The 23570-nt window shown below is 41.7% G+C and overlaps 1 protein-coding gene across 1 annotated transcript; it reads left to right on the forward strand.

Moving 5' to 3' along the window:
- The first annotated feature begins 3697 nt into the window (after positions 1-3697).
- Positions 3698-21597, forward strand: Mob1a (MOB kinase activator 1A). The gene is given in 6 exon segments (NM_001033891.1): positions 3698-3884; positions 7585-7751; positions 11530-11623; positions 12670-12803; positions 15965-16128; positions 17922-21597. Coding segments are annotated over 6 exon segments (651 nt in total). The 5' UTR covers positions 3698-3870; the 3' UTR covers positions 18000-21597.
- Positions 21598-23570: the final 1973 nt, after the last annotated feature.

The following is a 23570-nucleotide window of genomic DNA, read 5'->3' on the forward strand; positions in this document are numbered from 1 at the left end:
CACTTTCCCCTGGCTTGCTTGTTCCAGCATCACCAGGCTGGCCTTTTCTGTTCTTTCAGTTCTCCTTTCAGTAGCAAGTGTAGAAAACCCCTGCTTGCTTCAAAGGCCTTGCACATAGGCTCAGCTTGAGCAGTGCCCATCACCCGCACCCTGGGCTGGACTACCTCATCTTCTGAGGACTTAGCGTTATTGACACTTACATTTTCCAGTTTTTGTTTTGTTTGTTTGTTTTTAAGATAAGGTTTCAATAATGTAGCTCTTGCTGTTCGGGAACTTACGTAGACTGGACTGGCGTGGAATTAATAGAGCTCTGCCTGCTTTTGCTTCCCTATAAACAGGGTGTGTGTGTGTGTGTGTGTGTGTGTGTGTGTGTGTGTGTGTGTGTGTGTGTGTGAGTGAGACCGTATGTATCCGGAAGTCAAAGGTTAGCTTGTAGGAGTCAGATCTCTCTTTCCACTTGGGTCCTGGAGATCAAACGCAGGCTGTTAAGCTTGGCAGTAGTGTCAAATTTTCATGTCATTTTTACACAAGGGCCAAGCTAAATCTCTGTAATGTTCCAGGTCCAGTGCATGTGCTGCCAAAGTGAGTGCTCAGGCTATTATCTCTCCTGTCAATCAACGATCCTTATCAGCGCTGTGCCTTTCCTCATTCCCGGGCCATGGTTTGCACTTATGGTCTGTCTACCGGTGCAGTTGATGGACTACTATAAACTTGCTCAGGGACAAGGGTTAGCTCAACCAGCGAGTACTTGCCTAGCATGTGTGAAGCCCTGGGCTCTGTTTCCAGAATTGCATAAAACATGCCTGAATGCCTGTAGTCCTAGCACTTGAGAGGTGGAGGCCAGAGGATCAGAAATTCAAGGCCATTCCGAGGTACACAGTGGGCCTGGGTTATGTTTTTTTGTTTTTGAGACAGAATATCATTATATAACCTGCTGGCCTTAAACTTACAGAGATCTGCTGTCTCTGCTTCCCCAGTGCTGAGATTAAAAGCATGAGCCACTATGCCCATGATTTATATGGTGAGTTTGAGATTATATGAGAACTGCCTTAAAGACACACACACACACACACACACACACACACACACACACACACACGGACACCTACCTACCTAGTGTAACCCATTACAAGCTCCAGAAGGACAGAGATCATGCATTTGTCTACAAATGCAAACACTGAAATCCAACCAGGGACTTTAAGTCATTTTTCAGAATAAAACTTCCATATGGCAGGAGTGGGCTTTTGTTTCTGGTACATTGAGATTTCTCTTTCACAGTTCTCAACCAGAGACAAGGAGCAAGAACAGCTTAGAAATTTTAATGTCTTTCTTCACTCACCTGCGAGGGAGCTCAACTGTCTGGCAAGTCAGGACCTGGAAGTGTCTGAAGTCCGGGGTGGGGGATTGGGGGTTTGGGGGGCTCTGTGTGGGAGAAGGTAGGATCAAGTTGGAGTTCTGCAAATGAGAGTGTGGGGTGCTTACACAGAATGAAAAGTCAAGGTTGCCAATTTTGCCCAAGGAAGCTCAAAAGGGGAACTGAATGAAGAACAAGGGAGAGGGAGAGGGGGAGGGGGAGGGGGAGGGGGAGGGGGAGGGAAGCAGTCCAGAAGAGGTAGGACAGGAAGGCCCTTTGAGCTGCCGCTCACCTTCTGTTTCCCACATCTGCTATAACCAGATCGGATGACACTATTTCTCCATCCTGCTGAGCCTAATGTAAAGCACCCCAGTCTTTGTTTAGCCCCTGTCTGTTCTGGTGGAGACCAAATAGCTCTGTAGCAACACCGATTACCTGTTTCTCTTCTCCCTAACCCCCACTCACTGGGAAACTTTATTTTTGACCCCTTAGCAGATTATATTATAGCCTCTCTAAATATTGACCAAAGATTTCCCTAAGACTTTCTCCCTTAAGCTGAACATACTGAGAAGTTTCTCTAATACATTTTTCCTTGTGGATTTAATAATTCTACAATTTTAAGAATCATTTCATTAAAAGATTAAAAACAACAAACAAACAAACCAAACCTGGAGTTTCTTTATTCTGCCTTTTTTTTTCTTTTAAAAGAAGATTTATCGGTCCCTAGCTCCGGAAAAAAAAAAGATTTATTTTTATTTTATAAGTCTTTTGCCAGCTTACCTGCATATGGTACTGGTGCCTGTGGAGGTCAAAAGAGAGTGTTAGATCCTCTGGAAATGGAGCTACAGACAGTGTGGATGCTTGACCCTGAACACAAGTACTATACAGGAACAGCAAGTGCTCTTAATTATTAAGCTGTCTCTCCATCCCCTCACATCATATATACATGTACACACAAATAATATAGTTTTTTTTGACAGGGTCTCTCTATGTAGTCACGGCTGCCCTAGAACATGCTATGTAGCCTAAGCTGGCCATGAACTCACAAAGACACCTGCCTCTGCCTCCGGGGCTGGAATTAAAGCTGTGTACCACCGTGCTTGGCCTGCCCTGACATAGTGATAAACACAAGGACACAGACGCCAACCTTAATAATATGGTATTTAAAAATAGGCTTACAAAAAATAAATAAATACGAGGACAAGAGGCAGAGGCAGGCAGATCTCTGTGAGTCAAGGCCAGCCTGATCTACATAATGGCCAGAAGGACTAGAGACCCTGTCTCAAAAAATCAGGAAAATGAAAGAGAAAAAAAAAAAAGAAAAAGAAAGAAAATAAAAAAAGTACATCAAGGCACATATACTCTAAATCACATACAAATCTACAGAAGGTAGTGACAAAACAAGAAAGAATAAAAAAAGCTTACTAAAGAAGATCTCCTCCCACCAGTCATGGATAAAAAGAGAACCAGCTCCTACATGTTGCTCTTACATACACACACACACACACACACAAATGCAAATTTACAAAAGGTGGTTTTAAAAGTTAAAAGGAGCCAGTACAGTAGCTCAAGCCTGTAATCCCTGTACCTGGGAGGCTGAAGCAGAAGGATCAGGAACTTAAGGTCATCCTTGGCTACTTCGTGAACTTTAAACTAGCCTGGAACGCATGAGATCCTGTCTTAACAAAGGAACAACAACCACCAGAGAGAGAGAGAGAGAGAGAGAGAGAGAGAGAGAGAGAGAAATAAAAAGAAAGAAAGAAAAGAAAAGAAGAGAAAGAAAAATAAATCCAAAAGCTGAGAAAATAAAATTGATGTCATTACTGTGAAAGGTCATGTTCAAATGGTTTTAAACCACCATCAATTGAAGCGGAAAAATACTAGGTCTTTGCCACTGCGCATCCTGCACCATCATTTATTCCCACAGTTTTTTTTTCCTCTTTTCTACATTCTAACATAGGTCACCTGGTGTCAACATATCCTCCCACAGTACATGCACATGAGCATTCTTAGAAGTTTTATAGTGTGTCTATAATGTGTGTATAGTGTGTGTGCCAAGTGTCCATCAACAGGCGATGTGGCTGGAATAGCATTCCTTTAGGAAAGATCCAAAGTCCTTCTAAATAGCAAAACAGTCACTAAGTAGCGTTGGCAGAGGTCCCTCGGCCACGGAATAGTTGACAGCAGTGCCTAGCTGGCTCCATTTCGCTCAGGGCCCACAGACTACTGATTGGCTGAGCTCAGTAAGGGGCGGGGCGAAGCTCAGCGGGACGGGGAAAAAAAGCCCGGTCTCGCGAGATCCTGTTGGTTCCGCATTTCTGCTCATCGAGCTGTTGGGAGGTAGCACGGAGGACTCCGCAGTCTGTGCTGGTTCGGGGCGGCTGGAACCCAGTACGAAACCCAAGCCGTGAAGCTTCGGCAGCCCTGTTGAGCCGCGGACCGCCCTCTGCTTCCCGGTGCCCGCGGCGGCGCCGAGTCTGACGGGGCGGGGGCCACGGCCCCTCGGGCTAGCAAGGATGAGCTTCCTCTTGTAAGTGGGTCGGGCCGGGGCGTGGCGGGTGTCGGTCGGCGGGGCGGGGCAGAGGGGCCAAGTGGAGGGCGGAGCCGGACATTGGGCTATACCGGGCCTGCCGCCTGGGAAACGGCTGGGGCAAGGAAATGTGCAGTGCCTCTGACCAGACGAGGCTGAGAAGGAAAAGTGCAGATTCTCAATGGTTTTCCACAGATTTACATTTGAGAAGAGAGCTTTGCACCTTATAATGTGACTTTTCTCTTATCCCAGGTAGGGCTGGAACCTGGTCTCCTCCTGCCTCAGCTTTCTAAGGAGCCAGGATTACAGCCTAGGCCACCAGGACAGGCCTGCTTTAAATGTGTGTGGTTTTGTTTGTTTGTTTTGTTTTGAGGAAAGGTCTTGCTATGTAGCCCAGGCTGGCCTCGACCCCCACTTGCCTCTGCCTCCTGGATGTTGGGATTAAAGGTGGGCGCTTTTATCTCAGCCCACATATGAGTTTTTTTTTTTTTTAGGTTCTTATTTTTTGAGAACTTAATAGATGAGTATTTTCATTTTTAATTCCTCCACTGCCCTCATCTCTCATTCAAATCCCTGTCCTCTTATCTATACTATATATTATACCCATATTATACTCCTACCTACTGAATCCAGTCAGTGGTGTCTGAACGCACTTGGGTGTAGAGCTGACCATTTGATTATCAGTAGTCTATTTGAGCTTGTCCCTGAAAAACCTGACTCTTCCTGTGGACTCTCCATAGCTCTTCAACCAGGTGAGGTAAATGTAAGTTTTTATAACTTAGACTGATTGATGCTGTTTTTCCCACCCTTTGGTGCTTCTGCAGTGAGCATCTGGTTACAGGTTTTTGGGTATGTGTGTGTGATGGTATCTCCTAGGAATTAGTGACACATGTTAGCCTTTGAGGAACTGCCAAGCATTTTACATCCCAATCTCACTGTATGAGTTTTCAAAATCCTCCAGTTCACATCTGTCTGGCAAATTGCCTTTGTTATGCCTGAGTGTGAAGTGGAATTTATTGATTTACATTCTTCCAATGATCAATAATGTTTGTGTGTGTGTGTGTGTGTGTGTGTGTGTGTGTGTGTATTTTCAGGCCATTTGTGGATAAAGTCTTCCTATTTTAAAATCAGATGTTTTTTATTTTGTTAGCACCCGTTAATTGTACAAATCAATGGGTTTGACTGACATTTCCATGTGTATATATGGTGCAGTGGTTGTGTCCATCTGCCTTTTTGGTTTGAGTTGTAAGAATTCTTTGTGTTTTGGATATGAGTCGCATTACATCTGTGACTTAAAAATAGTTTCTTCCATCCTCAGGATTATTTTAACTGTCTTGATGGCATCATTTGAAGAATAAATGTCTTTTTCAAAGATTTGTTTAGTTATTTAGTTGGTTTTGTTTTGTTTTTTTGTGGCATAGTTTCACTATGTAGCTCTAGCTCTGGTTGTCCTGGAATGGTGTAAACCAGGCCTACTTCCCAGAAATCTGCCTGCCTCTCCCTCCAGCGTGCTGGGGTTAAAGATGTGTGCCCAGTTTAGGATTTATTTTCACTTTATGAGCATGGATGTTTTAAATGTATGTATGTATGTATGTGTATACCATGTGCATCTAGTACCCATGAATGCCAGGAGAGAGCATCAAACCCCCTGGGACTGAAGTAGTGGATGGTTGTGAGCCACCATGTGGGTGCTGGGAACTGTATACCCTAGTCATCTGCAAGAACAGCAAGTGTTCTTAACACTGAGCCTCTCCAGCCCTTGCAACACAAACCTTAATTTGAACCTTAATATGAAGACCATATTGAATCTTTTTTTGGTAAGATTTATTTATTTATTACATATAAGTACACTGTAGTTGTCTTCAGACACTAGAAGAGGGCATCAGATCTCATTAGAGATGGTTGTGAGCCACCATGTGGTTGCTGGGATTTGAACTCAGGACCTCTGGAAGAGCAGTCAGTGCTCTTAACCACTGAGCCATTTCTCCAGTCTATATTGGATCTTAAGAAATCACTTAATGTTAATTTTCCATATTTAGTTTCCTCTTAATCAGTTCTATCTCCATGTGTTCCTGGGGTGATCCTTCTAATTTAGTACTTCCTTAATGTATGTAATAGTTCTTTATAAAAAATGGAATTTAGTCTAGTGCTTTTATAATTCTTTACTTCCTACACTACTTAAATTTTTACTTTCACAGGTAAGGTTTAAGTCCAAGAGTCTGTTCCCTTCTCCTGTTTAGATGTTGTTACAATTCTGTTGTGTATTAATGCTTTTTCTGTTTTATTGTTGTTTGTGCTTTCTATGGGCTAACGAAATAGGCTTTGCTCTAATTTGATTCTGTAATGTGTTCAGCTGTGCCTTGACTCTTTCTTGAACATATGTACCCTGTTACCTTTATTATCACTGTACAGCATCCCATGATGTGGATCTGCCCTCCATATCTATAAGTGCATAGAAGGAGTAGATTTGAATTGTTAGAAGATACTGCCTAGAATCTACAGTGTGTCCACCTCCAACCCCTTGGGTAAATGCTCTGGTAGGTGGGGTGTAATAGATTGCCCGATGTAACAAGTTGTGGTGCTGCTCCTGCACTAAGATTTTTAAATTTTTACTTGATTGTTTCATATCTGTAGATCTGTGAGTGTGGAGTAGGCACACAAGTGTTGTGTCCCTGATGCACAGACATAGAAGAGGGCATTGGGGGTCTCCTATCATGTTTTGCCTCTTCTGTAAGGCAAGGCATCCTTTTGAACTTGAAACTCCTTTTTTATACCCACTAGGCTGGAAGCCAGCAAGTCCTAGAGATCCTCCTTGTCTTAGTGTTCTATTGTTGTGAAGAGACACCAAGACCAGGGCAGCTCTTACAGAGGAAAGCATTTAATTTGGGTTTGTTTACACGTTCAGAGGTTTAGTTCATTGTAATCATGGTGGGGAGCATGGTGGCACACTCCCTGACATGGTGCTGGAGAAGTAACTGGGAGTTCTGTATTGGAACTGCAGGAAGAGAGAGAGAAAGAGGGAGACAGGCTGGGACTGGTTTGGGTTTTTGAAGCCTCAAACGCAGCTCCAGTGACACAGTTCCTCCAACAAGGTCATACCTCCTAATCCTTAAAATGAGTGCTACTTCCTAAGTATTTAAATACATGATCCCATGGGGCCATTCTTACTCACACTGTCATGTTCCTGCCTCCTCCCCATTACCACATAAGTACTTCACAATGTCTAAACAACATATGTCTCCCATTTTTACATGTATCAGTCGTTCTTTAGTTGACCGTACTCATTTCTTGACAATATCCTCCTTAAGAAGTACCCTAGCACTTCTAGAGTTGGATGCAGGTGGTCTTCATGTTGTGCAGCAGGGGCTCTTACCTGGGGGTCATCCATTCGTCTGTACTCTTGCTTTGATAGGGATGTGTGCATGTGGCGGTAGCCCAGGGCCTCCTTGATGCTGGGCAAACATTGGACACTACGGCATTCTTTTTTGTCATCCTCTCCTCTTCCTTCTTGGCCTTTTTTAAGGAGCACTTTTTTTTTTATCAGTATATTTATTCCAGTATTTATCTGTGTGTCTATGTAAAAGCAATGCATGTTCTTAACTGCTTAGTCATCTTTCCAGCCCCCTGATAGAGCCATTTATATGCTTAAAATGTCATTTCATTCCTAAAAATTCATACATTTTTATCTTTAACCCAACAGCAGCAGCCGCTCTTCGAAAACATTCAAACCAAAGAAGAATATTCCTGAAGGGTCCCATCAGTATGAACTCTTAAAACATGCAGAGGCAACTCTCGGGAGTGGCAATCTGAGGCAAGCTGTTATGTTGCCGGAGGGAGAAGACCTCAATGAGTGGATCGCTGTTAATAGTAAGTTTTTAAGAACATTGACTTGTTGATTTGTAGAGTTTGGTAAATCTTATTTAATGAATTTTTATAGGTATAATTGTAATATAACAGCTATCTATAAAATACATTTAGACTTCACTTCTCAAAGGACTTGGTTGTATGGTTGAGTGGAGACACTTGAGAAGTGCTGAGTGCTTCTGGGTTCTTCTTGGTAAGAATATCCTGAAGGAATGAGTAAGGTCAACTAAAAAAGTACTTGACTGTAGGACTTAGGTTTGAACAATGTGAAGTACTACTTTTTTAGGGAAACACTGTGTTTTATTTTACTCAAAATATCAAGTTTGGGATGGAAAAATGGGTCTCAGTGGTTAAGAATGCTGATCTTGCAGAGGACACAATTTATCTCCCAGCACCCACATGGGGCAGCTCACACTGGCCTGCAACTCTAGCTTTAGAGAGTCTAACAGTCTTTTCTGGACTCACATGCACATACCCACACAGATACTGGAGTTGAACCAATTTAAACCTATTCCCTACTAACTTACAAATAGATGAGACTCAGACTGTGGTCATTTGGTTTTGGCAATTACTGGTAGGGGGGTCACCCCTAATCTACTCTTCTAACTGCTGGCCTGGCTACCTCCCCTGCCTGAGGTGTACCCCAGATACTTGCTATTTCTCCTGGCCTCTGGCTCCTTCTCCTCTCACGGCAGCTTCCTCCTCTTCTCTCCCTCCTCCTCCTCTTGATTCTCCACCCTCTACCAGGTAACTCAAAACCCACCTACCTCTAATCCTTCCAGTAATTGGGCTATTGCCAATTTTTATTTATTTAACCAATTTTAAATTAAGGAACAGGTTTGCACAACAAAAGCTTGTACATGTGAGAATTTACTCATAGGCCTAGACCTTTTGGTACATAATTTAGCATGACAATCCACAGCAACAGACCAAACCTCAACAGAAACAAATCATATAATTTAAAATTTTTTTAAATTAAATTTCAAATTACGTTATTCTGAAGACATGTGTTGGCCTCCTGCTGTTTTAGATTTTTCTTTGAGGTTTCATTGATCTAAACTGTCTATTTGAATCTTTTGGTCTCTGACCAGCAAGATGGTTCAGTTGGTAAAGATGCGAAGCCTGGGTTCATTCCCTGGAATCCACGTGGGAGAGGATTGACTCCTGGAAATTGTCTTCTGACACACACACACACACACACACACACACACACACACACACACACACATGTTTGTGTATGTTCACACACAATAAGTAAATAAAATGTGAAATACAAAACAGATACAACACACGGGGTTGGGGATTTGGCTCAGTGGTAGAGCACTTGCCTAGCAAGCGCAAGGCCCTGGGTTCAGTCCCCAACTCCGGAAAAAAAAAAAAAAAAAAAAAAAAACACAGATACAACACACACACACACACACAAAATACTTTGATCCCAGAATTCCTGTATTATCTTAAAAATTGCTGAGAGGGCTGGAGAAGATGGCTCAGTGTTTAAGATCTTATACTGCACTTATAGAGAATGAGAGTTTAGTTCCCACCCATCGGAAGTATATAATTCCAACTCCTGGAGGATGCAGCATTTCTAGCCTGAATTCATATGCAACCCACTCCCACCCCACCCCCACCCCCCAGTAAAAATAGGTCTTAAAAAACATTACTGAGCATGTCAAAGAACTGTTTGTTTCTGGGTTTGTTTGTTTTGAGACAGGGTTACTCCTGTAGCCCTGGCTGTGCTGGAACTCACTCTGTAGACCAGACTAGCCTTGAATTCACTAAGATCACCTCCCTCTGCCTCCTGAGTGCTGGGATTAAAGGTGTATGCCAGCATTGCCTAGCTCAGGATTTTTTTCTTAATCTACTTTTGAAGAAACTTGGAAAGCCCTAGTTTTTTTCAGGTATTTCTTTAGATAAGATCATAGCGTTTTGAAAAAATGTTCCAAGTCTTAATGATTTTCATTATATCCATCCTTCCTCCTTATCCTCTGAATCTAGCAGAAGCTCATTTGGCATGTCCTCCCTGTTGTCCTCAATCTTTCCAGATGTTACCTTTTCTCTGAACTTCTAGAACTTACTGTTAGCATGTGGGTCCCATCTTCTGTCTTGTATTATTCACCTTTTTTTTTTTTTAATGATGTGGACCTCAGAATTATTCATCTTTTAAACTCTTGTGTTACCCTAGACCCCATACTAGGTTTTTTTTTTTTTTTTTTTTTTTTTTTTTGTTACTCTGCTGATTGAGTAAAGTGTCTTACCAGCAGCCAGTTAGCCAGGGGTCCTTTTATCTGCAGCTCCTTGGCCTGCAGAGCTAGTTTAGTTCACACAACTGCTCACTGGAGAATTGCAGGTCTCTGTTCTCCATGGCTTGTAGCAAAGGCACAGGCACAGTCCTGGCGGTGAGGTTTCCTGTTTGTACTCTTGGCTTCTCTCTGAGCCCCAAGATCATACTAGATATAGCGTCTCATAGCTTCTCAGACATGTCATTACCTCAGGCACATAAACAAATCAAGACTGAAGAGTGAGGCCCCTACAAGTGTGTGTCCACTCCCCAGTCAGAATGGAGTCCTGAAACACTGCCAGCCTGGGCATGCGCTGCTGAGCACCTTTAGCAGTCATGTTCTTTCCTCCTGAGGTCAGTGAGAGTTCTGACAAAGAAGGAAGCCACAGTAGTCTTTGGTCTTCCTGACTTTACATTCAATTTTGATGCAGGGCTTTGATGGGCTTTGGAGCACATGTGGCAGCAGTAATTTTACTGAAGCAACTGCATTGAAATTCACTCGGGTTTTCTCATCAGAACGTATCACATAGTTTTCTGTAAAGCCATTCTGGATGGCCAGTGTGCTGTGGACGAGTTATAAAACAGCATTCTGTGTTGGTCTGCCTCAAAAATAGTTTGCATAAAGTAGTCTTCGTTACCATCTAAAATAACTTAAAATATTCCTCACGTAAAAAATTTATGTTGTATTTTTAAAACTTTTAGGGCTTTATCTATTTTTCTAAGTCGTTAACTGTACTTTTTAAAAAAGTATTTTGTACCTACTTTTGTAACTTCATCAGAATAAACTATATTGAAACCAAAAATGGCTTTGAAGTGTGTTAACGCGCTTTTGTCTAAATGTGGAAGTGAGATCTTGATGGTTCTGTGATTTTGATGATAGTTTAAATTTGGAGGGTTGATTGTGCATTCCATTTACTATCTGCTTTCTTTTTTTTTTTTTTTTTTTTTTGGTTCTTTTTTTCGGAGCTGGGGACCGAACCCAGGGCCTTGCGCTTCCTAGGTAAGCGCTCTACCACTGAGCTAAATCCCCAGCCCCAACCATACTAGGTTCTTGACTCAGTCCGTTTTGAGTAGTCTTCAACATGCTGGTCCTGAAGCAGATGTTTGAAATGTACAAGACGACTTGCAACTTCACTAAATTTGTTCCGTAACATCTTTTTCTCTTTCCTAAGAAATGATAGTATGTTGTAGTTTAGATTGATAAACTATGACTCTTTCAACTCCTTGAATCTAATCAAATAGTATATTCCAGTGACTTACTAGATGCTGGTAGATTAGCTCCAGAGTTTTAAGCCAGTTGGACATGGTAGTGTGCTCCAGTTGCTTGAGAGGCTGAGGGAGGCGGATTGCATGAGCCCAGTTGTTCAAGACTAGCCTGGGCAACATAGACCCCCTTTAAAAAAAAGAAAATGTTACTCATTTTTCCTCTGTCTGAGAGGTCTGTTTGGTTTGTCATGGTATAGGTAGTCCACATTTAACACAGTTGTAACTTTGTCTCTGCAGCTGTGGATTTCTTCAATCAGATCAACATGCTGTATGGAACCATTACAGAGTTCTGCACTGAGGCAAGCTGCCCAGTCATGTCAGCAGGTCCCAGGTATGGGTCTAGTCTGTTAAATAGGCATTCGGATAGCTTTCTTTTCTTTTATAGCTGATAAATATTGAATAATAAAGACTATTCTTACCTCTTCGTGTAGAGATAAGTCTGTTTTTGAGTTCTTGATTATTCAGCAGTCACTCCTGCTGTTAGCTGTTTGGTGCATGAGTATTCAGTATTTAACATCTGCACTGTCATTGTACTGTTCTAGGAGTAAGAGTCTAAGATTGGAGTTGGGGCAGTGAGGTGGCTCACTTGCCACCAAGTCTGGTGACCTACATTCCTTTCTTAGGTGGAAGGAAAGAACTGACTCCTACAAATTGTAGTCATATGTATTGCCTGTGTGTGTATGTCCACACAGATGTAGTTCATTCCAAGTTTTTTTTTTTAAAGAGTTTAAATTTCTTTTTTTTTAATTTATTTATTTATTATATGTAAGTCCATTGTAGCTCTCTTATGACACACCAGAAGAAGGCATCAGATCTCATTACAGATGGTTGTGAGCCACCACATGGTTGCTGGGATTTGAACTCAGGACCTCTGGAAGAGCAGTTGGTGCTCTTAACTGCTGAGCCATCTCTCCAGCCCGAGTTTAAATTTCTTAAAAGAATTTTTAGGTGGTCTTTAATATTTGCTCTTTTCCCCCCTGGTCCCTATATAGTGTTAATGAAAGTAGCTGCACATCCAGAAGCAAGTACCTGTCTTAAAGATGAGAGTTAAAACAGGCTGAGTGTTTCCTATAACTTTCTTTTTAAAGGTTTATTTTATGTATGTGAGTACACTGTCTCTGCCTTCAGACACAACCAGAAGAGGACATGAGATCCCATTACAGATGGTTGTGAGCCACCATGTGGTTGTTGGGAATTGAACTCAGGACCTCTGGAAGAGCAGTCAGTGCTCTTAACTGCTGAGCCATCTCTCCAGTCCCTTCCTATAACTTAAAGTCACTTAAAATTTCTGTGGACAGAATGTGAACCTGCTTTGATTACAGGTTGTCCATGTTAAGGTTTTAGCAACTGTCTTTAACACTGTGTTGTTCTCTGCAGGTATGAATACCACTGGGCAGATGGCACTAATATTAAAAAGCCAATTAAGTGTTCAGCACCAAAATATATTGACTATTTGATGACTTGGGTTCAGGATCAGCTTGATGATGAAACTCTTTTTCCTTCTAAGATTGGTAAGTTAGCACTGTTGAGCAGCCTTTCTTTGTGAGTGATGACTAAAATCTTGAAATGTTCTATTACTTTAAATCAGTGTAACAGAGAAGGCAACATTCTGTAAAGAACTTGTATCCATGTATATTCCCCTAGCATACCTACTTGTTTCTTCACACCAGTTAATACTTATTTTTTAATCTCTTCCAGTTTGATTACATTGTATCTATTTTAAAATAAAAAGTATTTTATGTGTGTGGTGTGTGTGGGATTTGTGTGCCACAGCATATGTGTGCAGGTCAGACAACTTGGATTCTACCTTTACTGGTTTTTTATTTGTCTTTCAAGACAGTGTTTCACGGTGTAGCCTTGGCTTTCCTGGCATTTACTCTGCAGACCCAGCTGGCCTGGAACTCAGAGATCTGCTGCCTCTGCCTCCCCATTGCTGGGAATAAAGGTGTGAGCCACTGTGCTCAGCCTTTACACAAGCTTTGAAGATCTAGTTTGGGTCATTGGACTTTCATGGCAAGCACCAAACCCACTGAGCCATGCCATTGGCCCTAAACTTTTGTTCTAATATCTACTTAAAAATACTGAGGAAGGGCCAGCGTGATGGCTCAGCAAGTAGAGTGAGCCAAGCCTGGTGGCCTGAGTTGGCTCTCTGAGACCTACATGGTAGATGGAGGCTGTCCTCTGACCTCCACACGTGTCTTACCACACACGCATAGGTACACGTCTGCTCGTGCACACACATTAATGAGATGAATTACTTTCCGTTTCATTTACGTTTTCTCTTCTGTTTATGTTCTTTGTCTGTTATAGGTATTTTGTTTTTGTCATAAAAGCTGTATGTTTTCTTCCCCTAGGGCACCTTTGATCTTTTTATGGAGTGTTTTGCTATAGACTTCTCCATTTTGCTCATCTCCTTTAAAATGTGGATTGTTTCTTTGTTGCTTTTTGTGGTGCTAGGGATTGAAGCCTGGCCTCATGTGTGTGCTAGGTGTGTGTTCTGCCCTGAGCTCTCCTCAGAGCCCCAAATTACATTTCAACAATGAGAAAGTTACTACTTCTTTTGTGCTGGGGCTCAGCCCCAGGGCCCCCCACATGGTTGACCGCATGCTCTACCTACTACTAAGTTATATATACCCTAACTTCTCCATTTTTTTTTTTTTTTAATGTTTTGCTTGGAGAACGTTTCTGGTTTGCTACTATTTTTGTTTTTGGTTTGGTACTGAAGAGTGAAGTCAGGCTGCCTGCAGTTCCTGGGGCTCTGAGCAGCTTCTTACCAGGTTCTTCCTGTGCTCCTCTGTGTAGTCTAAGCAGAGGCACTTCTGGGAGAAACAGATCAAGTGTTTATACTTAGGCTAGAGTTAAGGAACATGGTGGAGCATACCTGCAATCCCAACACTCCAGAGGCTGAGACAGGAGGATTGTTGGGAGTTCAAGGCTAGCCTGTGCTATAGAGTGAGACTTCATTTCAAAGAAACAAACCAAAAAATCCTGTTAGATTTGACTTGTTAATAACATTCTTCTATTAAATCTTATATTTCCTTTCTTACAGATACTTTATTATATGTTGGTTCCACTTGAATATGTTCTATTAAATTCAGTTTAGCAAGTACTTAAACAGTTTACGTATTTACTAAGTTATTTTTATGAGGGAAGATCTCATTTAGCTCAGTTTGTCTTTGAATTCTCTGTGTAGCTGAGCAAGCTCTTCAACACTCCATCTTTCCATCTCTTTCTCCCTCTTGCCGAGGTTATAAAATCTCACCAACCATGCCTAGCCCTCCTTTTTCCTCAGCCTCTCATTCTACTGTAATCATTCTGGACTCCTTTACTTTCTTCCTCCTCCTCTTCTTCCCCCTCCTCCTCATTAGGCTGTTATCAGTGTTGTAATTTTTTTGAGATGTTATAGAGAACTCTTCCTCCTCTACTTCCTCCTCCTCTTCTTCCTCCTCTTTTAGAATATCTTAAGTTTTTAGCAAGATGGCGAATTTTAAGAGAAAAGATATTTTATTTTAAAACCTGTTTTTGGTATTTTGTATTAGAATTCTGTTCTGAGAAACCACTCGGGGTTGGGGATTTAGCTCAGTGGTAGAGCATTTGCCTAGCAAGTGCAAGGCCCTGGGTTCAGTCCCCAGCTCTGAAAAAAAAAAAGGAAAAGAAAAAAAAATTAAAAAAAAAAAAAAGAAAGAAACCACACTCAAATGCTAGTGTAATGTTTGAAAAGTCAATTTAGCCAAGACTAGAAGTTGGGAATACCATAAAAATATACAAGACGAATTATATCAAGCTTCTAAGGGCTAACTAAAGAGAAAAGTAAGATGCATGGTAGGAAAGCTGTTAAAAGCCTCCATTTTCTGAAAGGTTCCAAGGTGTTTAATTGAGATTGTTTCTGAGGAACTGGTTTTTGAAGCTGATTGTTTACATGCTTGGGACTCACTATAGAGTACATGGACTCTGAGAGATCCACTTGTCTGTCTTAAAGACAAGCATCACTTGCTTGGCAGGCAGATGCCTTCTTAATTTTTCTTAGTGTTAGTTTATGTAACTATCACTGGCTTGCTGGCATTCTCCTGTCCATAAAGGATTTGGTTCCGTTAGCCAAACTTGTCCAGAGTGTGGTCAGTCACCCTGTGGCTACTGCTTGGGAAGGTCCCCACCTCCCAATTTTTCTCAAGACATGTTTCTTTTCTCTGAGAAGAAAAGAGGCTCTCTTCTTCTGTTTCAGGAAGGATCACCCCTTTTTAGAATACAGGAAAATAAGGCTTACTTTCTAGAGTAATGTAGAAGATGAGATATTTTCAATCTATATGGATGATGGTAAAGACTTGAGTGGTATCTGTTTAGGATACTCCTTTGTTTAGGAAAATCTCTATTCCTAATTTTGTTTCCTATTACAAATGACAAAAGTGTTTATAATCAAAGTGTATTCTTGTTGCATTTGCTCTTAAAGAGAATCTCTGATTCTGAACAACCAACATGTTCATTTGAACTGTGATTTAGCAGCCTCTATACCTATGTTACTGTTGTAGCAAGCAGTGTGGTATGTGAATACTTAGTTTGGGATTTCCCTTGCTCTGTGAATGTGTAAGCTTGTTGCTACACTCGATCTGGGTGGCATCAAGACTTGCTGCATTCTGATTTGATAAAAGACTGATAGATGTGTATTCCATTACAGGTGTCCCATTTCCCAAAAACTTTATGTCTGTGGCAAAGACTATTCTGAAGCGTCTCTTCAGGGTTTATGCCCATATTTACCACCAGCACTTTGACTCCGTGATGCAGCTGCAAGAGGAGGCCCACCTCAACACCTCCTTTAAGCACTTTATTTTCTTTGTTCAGGTAGGTGAGCCATGTTGGTCTCTGGGCCTTGGACTTGGACTTTGGTAATGTATCAAAAGCACCACCTCATTTATAGATGTAGAACATGTAAGTTTTAAGCTTTGTTCTGTCCCCAGTTTTGCTCTCTTCTTCATACTGTTTCATTGATTCATGAAGCAGTTTAGGAGGGCAGTGTCTCTGAAGTGGAGAAGCGGTTTGGCAATAAAGCACTCATACAGTTATTGCTGAAGACCTGGGTTCAGCTCCCAGAACCCATATCAGGAGGCTCACAATAACCTGTAAGGGATCCAGCATCTTAATCTAGTTTAAAAAAAGAAAGGAAGAAAGACAGCATCCCACTAGGGACTGGCTGCCTAGGGCTTTCCTTGGTCATCCAGGTTTGTGGCCTGTTTCCTGTGAGCACTAAGTTAGAACTTTAAAAGGTCACATAAAGGTATTTGAAAAAGATGCTAAGAATTATCAGAGCTTGATGCTGTATCTCTCTAATCCTAGCCAAACCTTGTTTCAAAAAACCAGAAAAGAAAGCTGGAGAGAGATGGCTTAGCAGTAAAGATCACTTTCTGTTCTCGCAGAGGGCTTAGTTCCCTTTCTAGCACCTGCTATGGGGAGCTCACAACCACCTTTACAATGGCACAAAATCTGGTACCTGCTTCTGTTCTCACACACACACACACACACACACACACACACACACACACACACACACACACACCACACACACACACACACACACACACACACACCACACATACACACACTCACTCACGGGTGGGGGTATTAAACTTTTAAAAAGCAGAAAATGATAAAAAGGACTGATTCCTTTTTAGAGCTAGGCAATTCTGTATGTAAATTATCACTTTATAGTAGAGAAACCTGGTGACTTTTTAGTGATTATTGTGTATTATGGTTCTGAGTTTTTCTTTTTCCTTCTGAGATTGTTACTGTGTGTTGTGTGTGCACGCTGTGTGCACGCTTGTGTATGTCCACATGTGTATGTATAAAAGTAAAAGTTGACTTCTCATGAGGTAGTTATTATCGAAGGTTTAGTTTGTAATTTTCAGGTCATTTCTGTATAAACTCATGCATTTCATGTTGGTGTTTAGCACAGTGATAAAGATCATCTCATAGCTACAGTTCCTCTCACCCCCACAGTTGGTTAGAAAGGGGCCTGATGTCCCAACACTGTAAAAGTACACATCATGTGTTGGTCTTTCTGGGGCCCAGTCACACCTGGTTATCTTATGGGTCACCAGATACTGTTGACACTGTAGAGATTCCAGGATTTTAAGAGCTGTGTGTCAGGAAATGGGGAAGACCAGCATATGTCACAACATCACCAATGTTTTAGTTTTGAAGTTAAATATATATGTGTGTATGTATGGTATGTATGTCTGGGTATGTGGGTACACATGGAGATGGAAGCCAGAAGTCAACACTGGGCATTACTTATTCAGCTAGATTCCTGGCCAGCAAGCTCCAAGGATCCTGCTGCGTCTACCTCCCCAGCACCATGGTCACAGTACTATGTCTGGCTCTCTTATGTGAGTGCTTGGGATTTGAACTTAGGTCTTCATGCTTGTCTGATAGGCATTTTACTAAGCAAGCCTTCTCCTCAGCCTATACTTTTTAAAAAACAAAAACAAAAAAAAACAAAAACCTAAAACAGTCATTTTATATATATCATAAAGGTCATTTCTTTCAGATTCAGAAAACTAGGTTTAGGAAGCTCATTTCTGAAAAATATGTAAGAGTTTCAATTTTGGCTTATTAGTATATTTTTCTTTTCTTTCTAGGAGTTTAATCTGATTGATAGGCGTGAGTTGGCACCACTTCAGGAACTAATTGAGAAGCTTGGATCTAAAGACAGATAAATGCTGCTTCTTCTAGAACACAGTTACCCTCCCCCTCTATCTACTGCTAGCACTCTCTCATTGCTGTCTGGTATGGACTAAGTGATACTGACTACAAGAAACCAGGATCAAAAGATCCATTGTGTCTGAAAAAAAAATTGTCCCAAAGGTAGGTTGGCCAGATAGCTTCAGAACAATCCCATGACACAGCTAAATCAGAGGTGCTGTGTGGCCACCCTGTTACTGTTAATGTCCTTCTTTGTTTTCACCTCATGACTAACCTGTAGTTTGTTGCTGAGTTTTGTTCAAGAAAATGAGTTTTTCCGTGGGACAACATAATGGACATTAAGAATTTTCAGCAGCAACTTATTAGTGACCTTCTAGAACAAATGTCTTAACACAGATGAGTTTGCTTTGTTTTACAAATCAGTGGTGGTCTATTTCACTTTGGATAGCGTTTTGGTTCACATTTGTATACTGATGTTTATAGGCAAGAGTGTATGTTTTCTAGCCAGGCATGATGGTCCATGCCTGTTAGGGGCAAAGGTGGGAGGATCACACATTTGAGGCTGGCTTGGGCTACATTGTGAAACTATTGCTAAAAAAAGTTTGTTTTGCAAAATCCACAAGGCTTAAATCACAGGCATATGTGGACTGAGATTAACCAAAGTTATTTTAAGTGACTTTACTGTGTAAACTTGTTTGGGATTGTCTTCATGTCTGACTAGATGAGGAGAGTGCACGACAGATTTAATCTTTGTGGCTTCTGACAGCGTCGTGCAGGTTCTCATTTGAGGCTCTTGACTCAGATTAACTTCATATGTAGGCTGGGGCAGAGATCAAGAAAACTTCCAAAATCTGTGACATACTTGGGCCTCAAAGCCACTGTTTTCATTGATATTTCTTTGCAGTTCTTGAGGCACAGTAGAAAAAGTAGTCAGAGTACTTGATTATTTCCTGGATGAGTCCATGTTTTTATTGCAACTTGAAACTTTTCTGTGCACGTAAAATGCACAGACTTCATGGCGATAGGACAAAGGTCAAAACCACAGAATAGCTTGCAGGGGTGTGTGACAGCAGGTCTCCCTGGGCCTGTTAAAGCTGGAGACCCAGCAAGGGGAGTGAATTGGGCAGCTTGGCTTCCTTCTGTTACTGAGCACAGGCTGCAGTGAGCTCTAATGCTTCCATCCTCCTTGCCTTTGTAGCAAAACTTGAATTTTTCCTCATCCTGTCAGGATAAAAGAATCCTCTTTTGGGGAAGTGCCTGCTTTTCCTGTGATCCTCAGACCTAGTCTGTTCTGGCTGCCTTTTCAAATGTACATGACATCCCAGGGATTCTGGACCCTTGCCCAACAGGCAGTGCTGGAGTTTATCATTGTTGTGTGTCAGAGCTGGGACTTACATAGTGCTCACTGGCCTCCTACATGGCTTAATAAAAGTTAGAGTTGATGAGGTTTTTGTTATTTATTTTGATTCCACTAGACTATACTGGAAAGTATTGCTTAGAAACTCCAGTTTTAATAACTCATTTTCAGTATGTTCTTAAGTATGCTCAGAATTTTAAAGGAACTGTTTTGTCTTTATTTTGGCTGAAATCACCTATCACCGTTAGAGGAATTCAAGTTGGAATGACGGTTTAGGTAAAAAGGGCAGCTTGGAAACACCTCACAGCCCAGGTGTATGCAAATGTCCAGACATCAGCTGTTCTGTAAGTGTATGACAGTCACCTGCAGACCGGAAACAGGCTTCTAGATGACCAAGAATGTTTCACCTCTCAACCCTAGACTCCATTTACTTTGATTTGCTTTAGTCTCTCTCTTTTTTTTTTTTTTTTTTTTTCAGAGCTGAGGACTGAATCCAGGGCCTTGCGCTTGCTAGGCAAGTGCTCTACCACTGAGTTAAATCCCCAACCCCTGCTTTAGTCTCTTAAGGAATGAAATTCTCTTTCTCAACCAGGGCCCAATCATTTTTATGAGTTCCGATACCCTCAAAACCAAGGTTTCTCTGCATGTATTTTGGGGATAGAAATGCCCTCTCCATGTCTGAGCTCCCAATGGTAGATGTTAAGATACGGAGGAGGCAGCCCCTAGTGGGATATAAAGCAAAGCCTTGCTGGTGAAAAAGAGTATCTCTGTTTTTGGTTGTGTCCCCCTCTCCTTTTTTCCTTTTATCATTGAAAACAGTGCTAGACTCCCACACCAACCTGCCTTAATCAGCAGTGTGCACACTGCGCTGTTGCTCAGTGAGGCAAAGACATGGGAGGAGGAGTTTGTCTTTCTGCTTTGGCTAGAGGGCTCATTTATAACATCTGAAGAAATCAGTCTGTCCTGGGTTTATCTGCATATTTCATGGCTCTCCTGCTCCCCTCAGCAGGAGTCAGCTGTTCTGTCTGATTCTGCTCTCTGGACTTTGTTGCAGTGACTTCCGATTGACTGGTGAATTCTGCCTTAGCCCTGTGGTGCTTTAACTTTCAGGACTTGAAAAACTTGGATATTGGGGACTGAAGAGATGGCACATTGTTTAAAGCATTGGCTGCTCTTCCAAAGGACCCTGGTTCAATTTCCAGCACCCATATGGTGGCTCACAAGTGTTTGTAACTCAAGTTCCAGTGGATCCAACTCCCTCACACAAACATGCATGCAGGACAAACACCAATACATTAAATTAAAAAAAAAAAAAAAAAACAACCTTGGACAATGATAGATTTATAAAAAATACTTACACTTCTCTTGTACAATTTTTGTGTCAACTGCTACTATACTGTTACTCTGCTGATTGAGTAAAGTGTCTTACCAGCAGCCAGTTAGCCAGGGGTCCTTTTATCTGCAGCTCCTTGGCCTGCAGAGCTAGTTTAGTTCACACAACTGCTCACTGGAGAATTGCAGGTCTCTGTTCTCCATGGCTTGTAGCAAAGGCACAGGCACAGTCCTGGCGGTGAGGTTTCCTGTTTGTACTCTTGGCTTCTCTCTGAGCCCCAAGATCATACTAGATATAGCGTCTCATAGCTTCTCAGACATGTCATTACCTCAGGCACATAAACAAATCAAGACTGAAGAGTGAGGCCCCTACAAGTGTGTGTCCACTCCCCAGTCAGAATGGAGTCCTGAAACACTGCCAGCCTGGGCATGCGCTGCTGAGCACCTTTAGCAGTCATGTTCTTTCCTCCTGAGGTCAGTGAGAGTTCTGACAAAGAAGGAAGCCACAGTAGTCTTTGGTCTTCCTGACTTTACATTCAATTTTGATGCAGGGCTTTGATGGGCTTTGGAGCACATGTGGCAGCAGTAATTTTACTGAAGCAACTGCATTGAAATTCACTCGGGTTTTCTCATCAGAACATATCACATAGTTTTCTGTAAAGCCATTCTGGATGGCCAGTGTGCTGTGGACGAGTTATAAAACAGCATTCTGTGTTGGTCTGCCTCAAAAATAGTTTGCATAAAGTAGTCTTCGTTACCATCTAAAATAACTTAAAATATTCCTCACGTAAAAAATTTATGTTGTATTTTTAAAACTTTTAGGGCTTTATCTATTTTTCTAAGTCGTTAACTGTACTTTTTAAAAAAGTATTTTGTACCTACTTTTGTAACTTCATCAGAATAAACTATATTGAAACCAAAAATGGCTTTGAAGTGTGTTAACGCGCTTTTGTCTAAATGTGGAAGTGAGATCTTGATGGTTCTGTGATTTTGATGATAGTTTAAATTTGGAGGGTTGATTGTGCATTCCATTTACTATCTGCTTTCTTTTTTTTTTTTTTTTTTTGGTTCTTTTTTTCGGAGCTGGGGACCGAACCCAGGGCCTTGCGCTTCCTAGGTAAGCGCTCTACCACTGAGCTAAATCCCCAGCCCCTACTATCTGCTTTCTTAAAGCTCAGGAAGAAGTTCCTAAATGAAACCAAATATAATGCCAGAGACACTTCCAAAGAACAAATCCCTCTCTCTCAGTGCAGACCCACCCCAGACAGTCTCAGTCCTGGCCTGCATATGGGACTCCAGATCTTACTATTCTTGGGAATGGGATGGAAACTGAAACCACTGATTTTCTTATCTGGAAGTCAATTACTCTTACCCTTAAAACCTTCTCCAGTCAAAACAGTCACTCAGTAGGACATTTACTAAGTACAATGTATTAACCACAGTTCTTTAGAACAGTGGGTCTCAACCTCTTTGGGGGTGTTGAATGACCCTTTCACAGGGGTCACCTAAAACTGTCAGAAGACATTTACATTACAATTTATAACAGTAGCAAAATTACAGTTATGAAGTAGGATAAAAAATAATTTTATGGTTGGGGGTCACCACAACATGAGGTCACAACAGGAAGGTTGAGAACCACTGCTCTAGAGGAACAGAACTGCTAAAATGAATACATTGGATTACTAGAATGGCTTACAGGCTGTGGTCCAGCTCGTCCAACAATGGTTGTCTACCAAGAGAAAGTCCAAGGATACAGTCGTCGTTCAGTCCCCAAGGCAGGATGTCTCAGCTGGTCTTCAGTGTACATCCTAGAGAAGTGGGTTCTCCTGACAGTGAAGAGATGGACTTGCCAGTGAGAGCAAGCAGGCCAAGAGAGAGCAAGCATCCTTCTCCCATGGTTGCTAGCAGAAGGTGTGGCCTAGATTAAAAGTGGGTCTTTTCACCTCAAAAATACAGATTAAAGGTGTGTCTTCTCACTTCAAAAAATCCAGATTAAACATGGGTCTTTCCACCTCAAATGACTTAAGAAAAATCCCTCACAGGTGTACCTAGTTGATTGGGTTTTAATTGATTACAGATGTAGTCAAGTAGCCATCAAGAAAAAAGTACAGGTACATTTTAGATCTTTTTTGAAGATCACTTCTACTTTAGTTTTGGGCTTTTTGAGTAGAGTTCTAACATGCTGAGTGATCAAATGTGCTTAAAAATCACTTTGTGTAAGATAAGGCAAACCATCAGTTAGTGTCCTACAAGTACTGGCATGGTCTTGCTTTGCAGCCCAGATTAGCCCCAGACTTGAAATGCTGCACTATGGCTTCCCAAGTGCCTATCTTGTTTGACTTTTTGTTTTGTTCCAATAGGCCTGAAAGTGATCAGACCGGTAACATGGCTCAGTAGGTCAAGTTGTTTGCTGCCAAGCCTGACAACTTGAGTATTCTTCTCTGGAACTTTCATGGTGGATGGAGAGAACCAGCTCCTGAAAGCTGTTCTCTTACCTCCACATGAGAGCTATGGCATGTGCATGCCACCCACATAATTAGATACATTTAATAATTTAAAAATTATGTATATTCTTATAAAAATTTAAGTAATCACCAAAATGAGTGTCAGTATCTAATGGCCTAGTCTTTGGAAGCTGTTTGAAACTTTGGAAGGAGTACAAGTAACCTGGATGAGAGTTGGGAAGGCCAGAGTTAGGCTTTGGAGTACCATAACCAGAAACTGCAAGCCGTGCCCCTTTAGCCTGTCCAGAGTGTTAGGCTTCCCAGTCCCCTCTTCCTCTTCTGTGTCTTAGTCCAAAGGAACCCGAATGCCCCTTGATTGGCAGATCCTAGGTCAAACTGATATTTTGGCTTTCAAGGGGCTAGGAAGACTGCAGGGCCTTATTCTGGAGGTA

Source organism: Rattus norvegicus, chromosome 4 (genome assembly GCF_021556685.1).
Source record: "Rattus norvegicus strain SHRSP/BbbUtx chromosome 4, alternate assembly SHRSP_T2T, whole genome shotgun sequence".
NCBI classification, from domain to species: domain Eukaryota; kingdom Metazoa; phylum Chordata; class Mammalia; order Rodentia; family Muridae; genus Rattus; species Rattus norvegicus.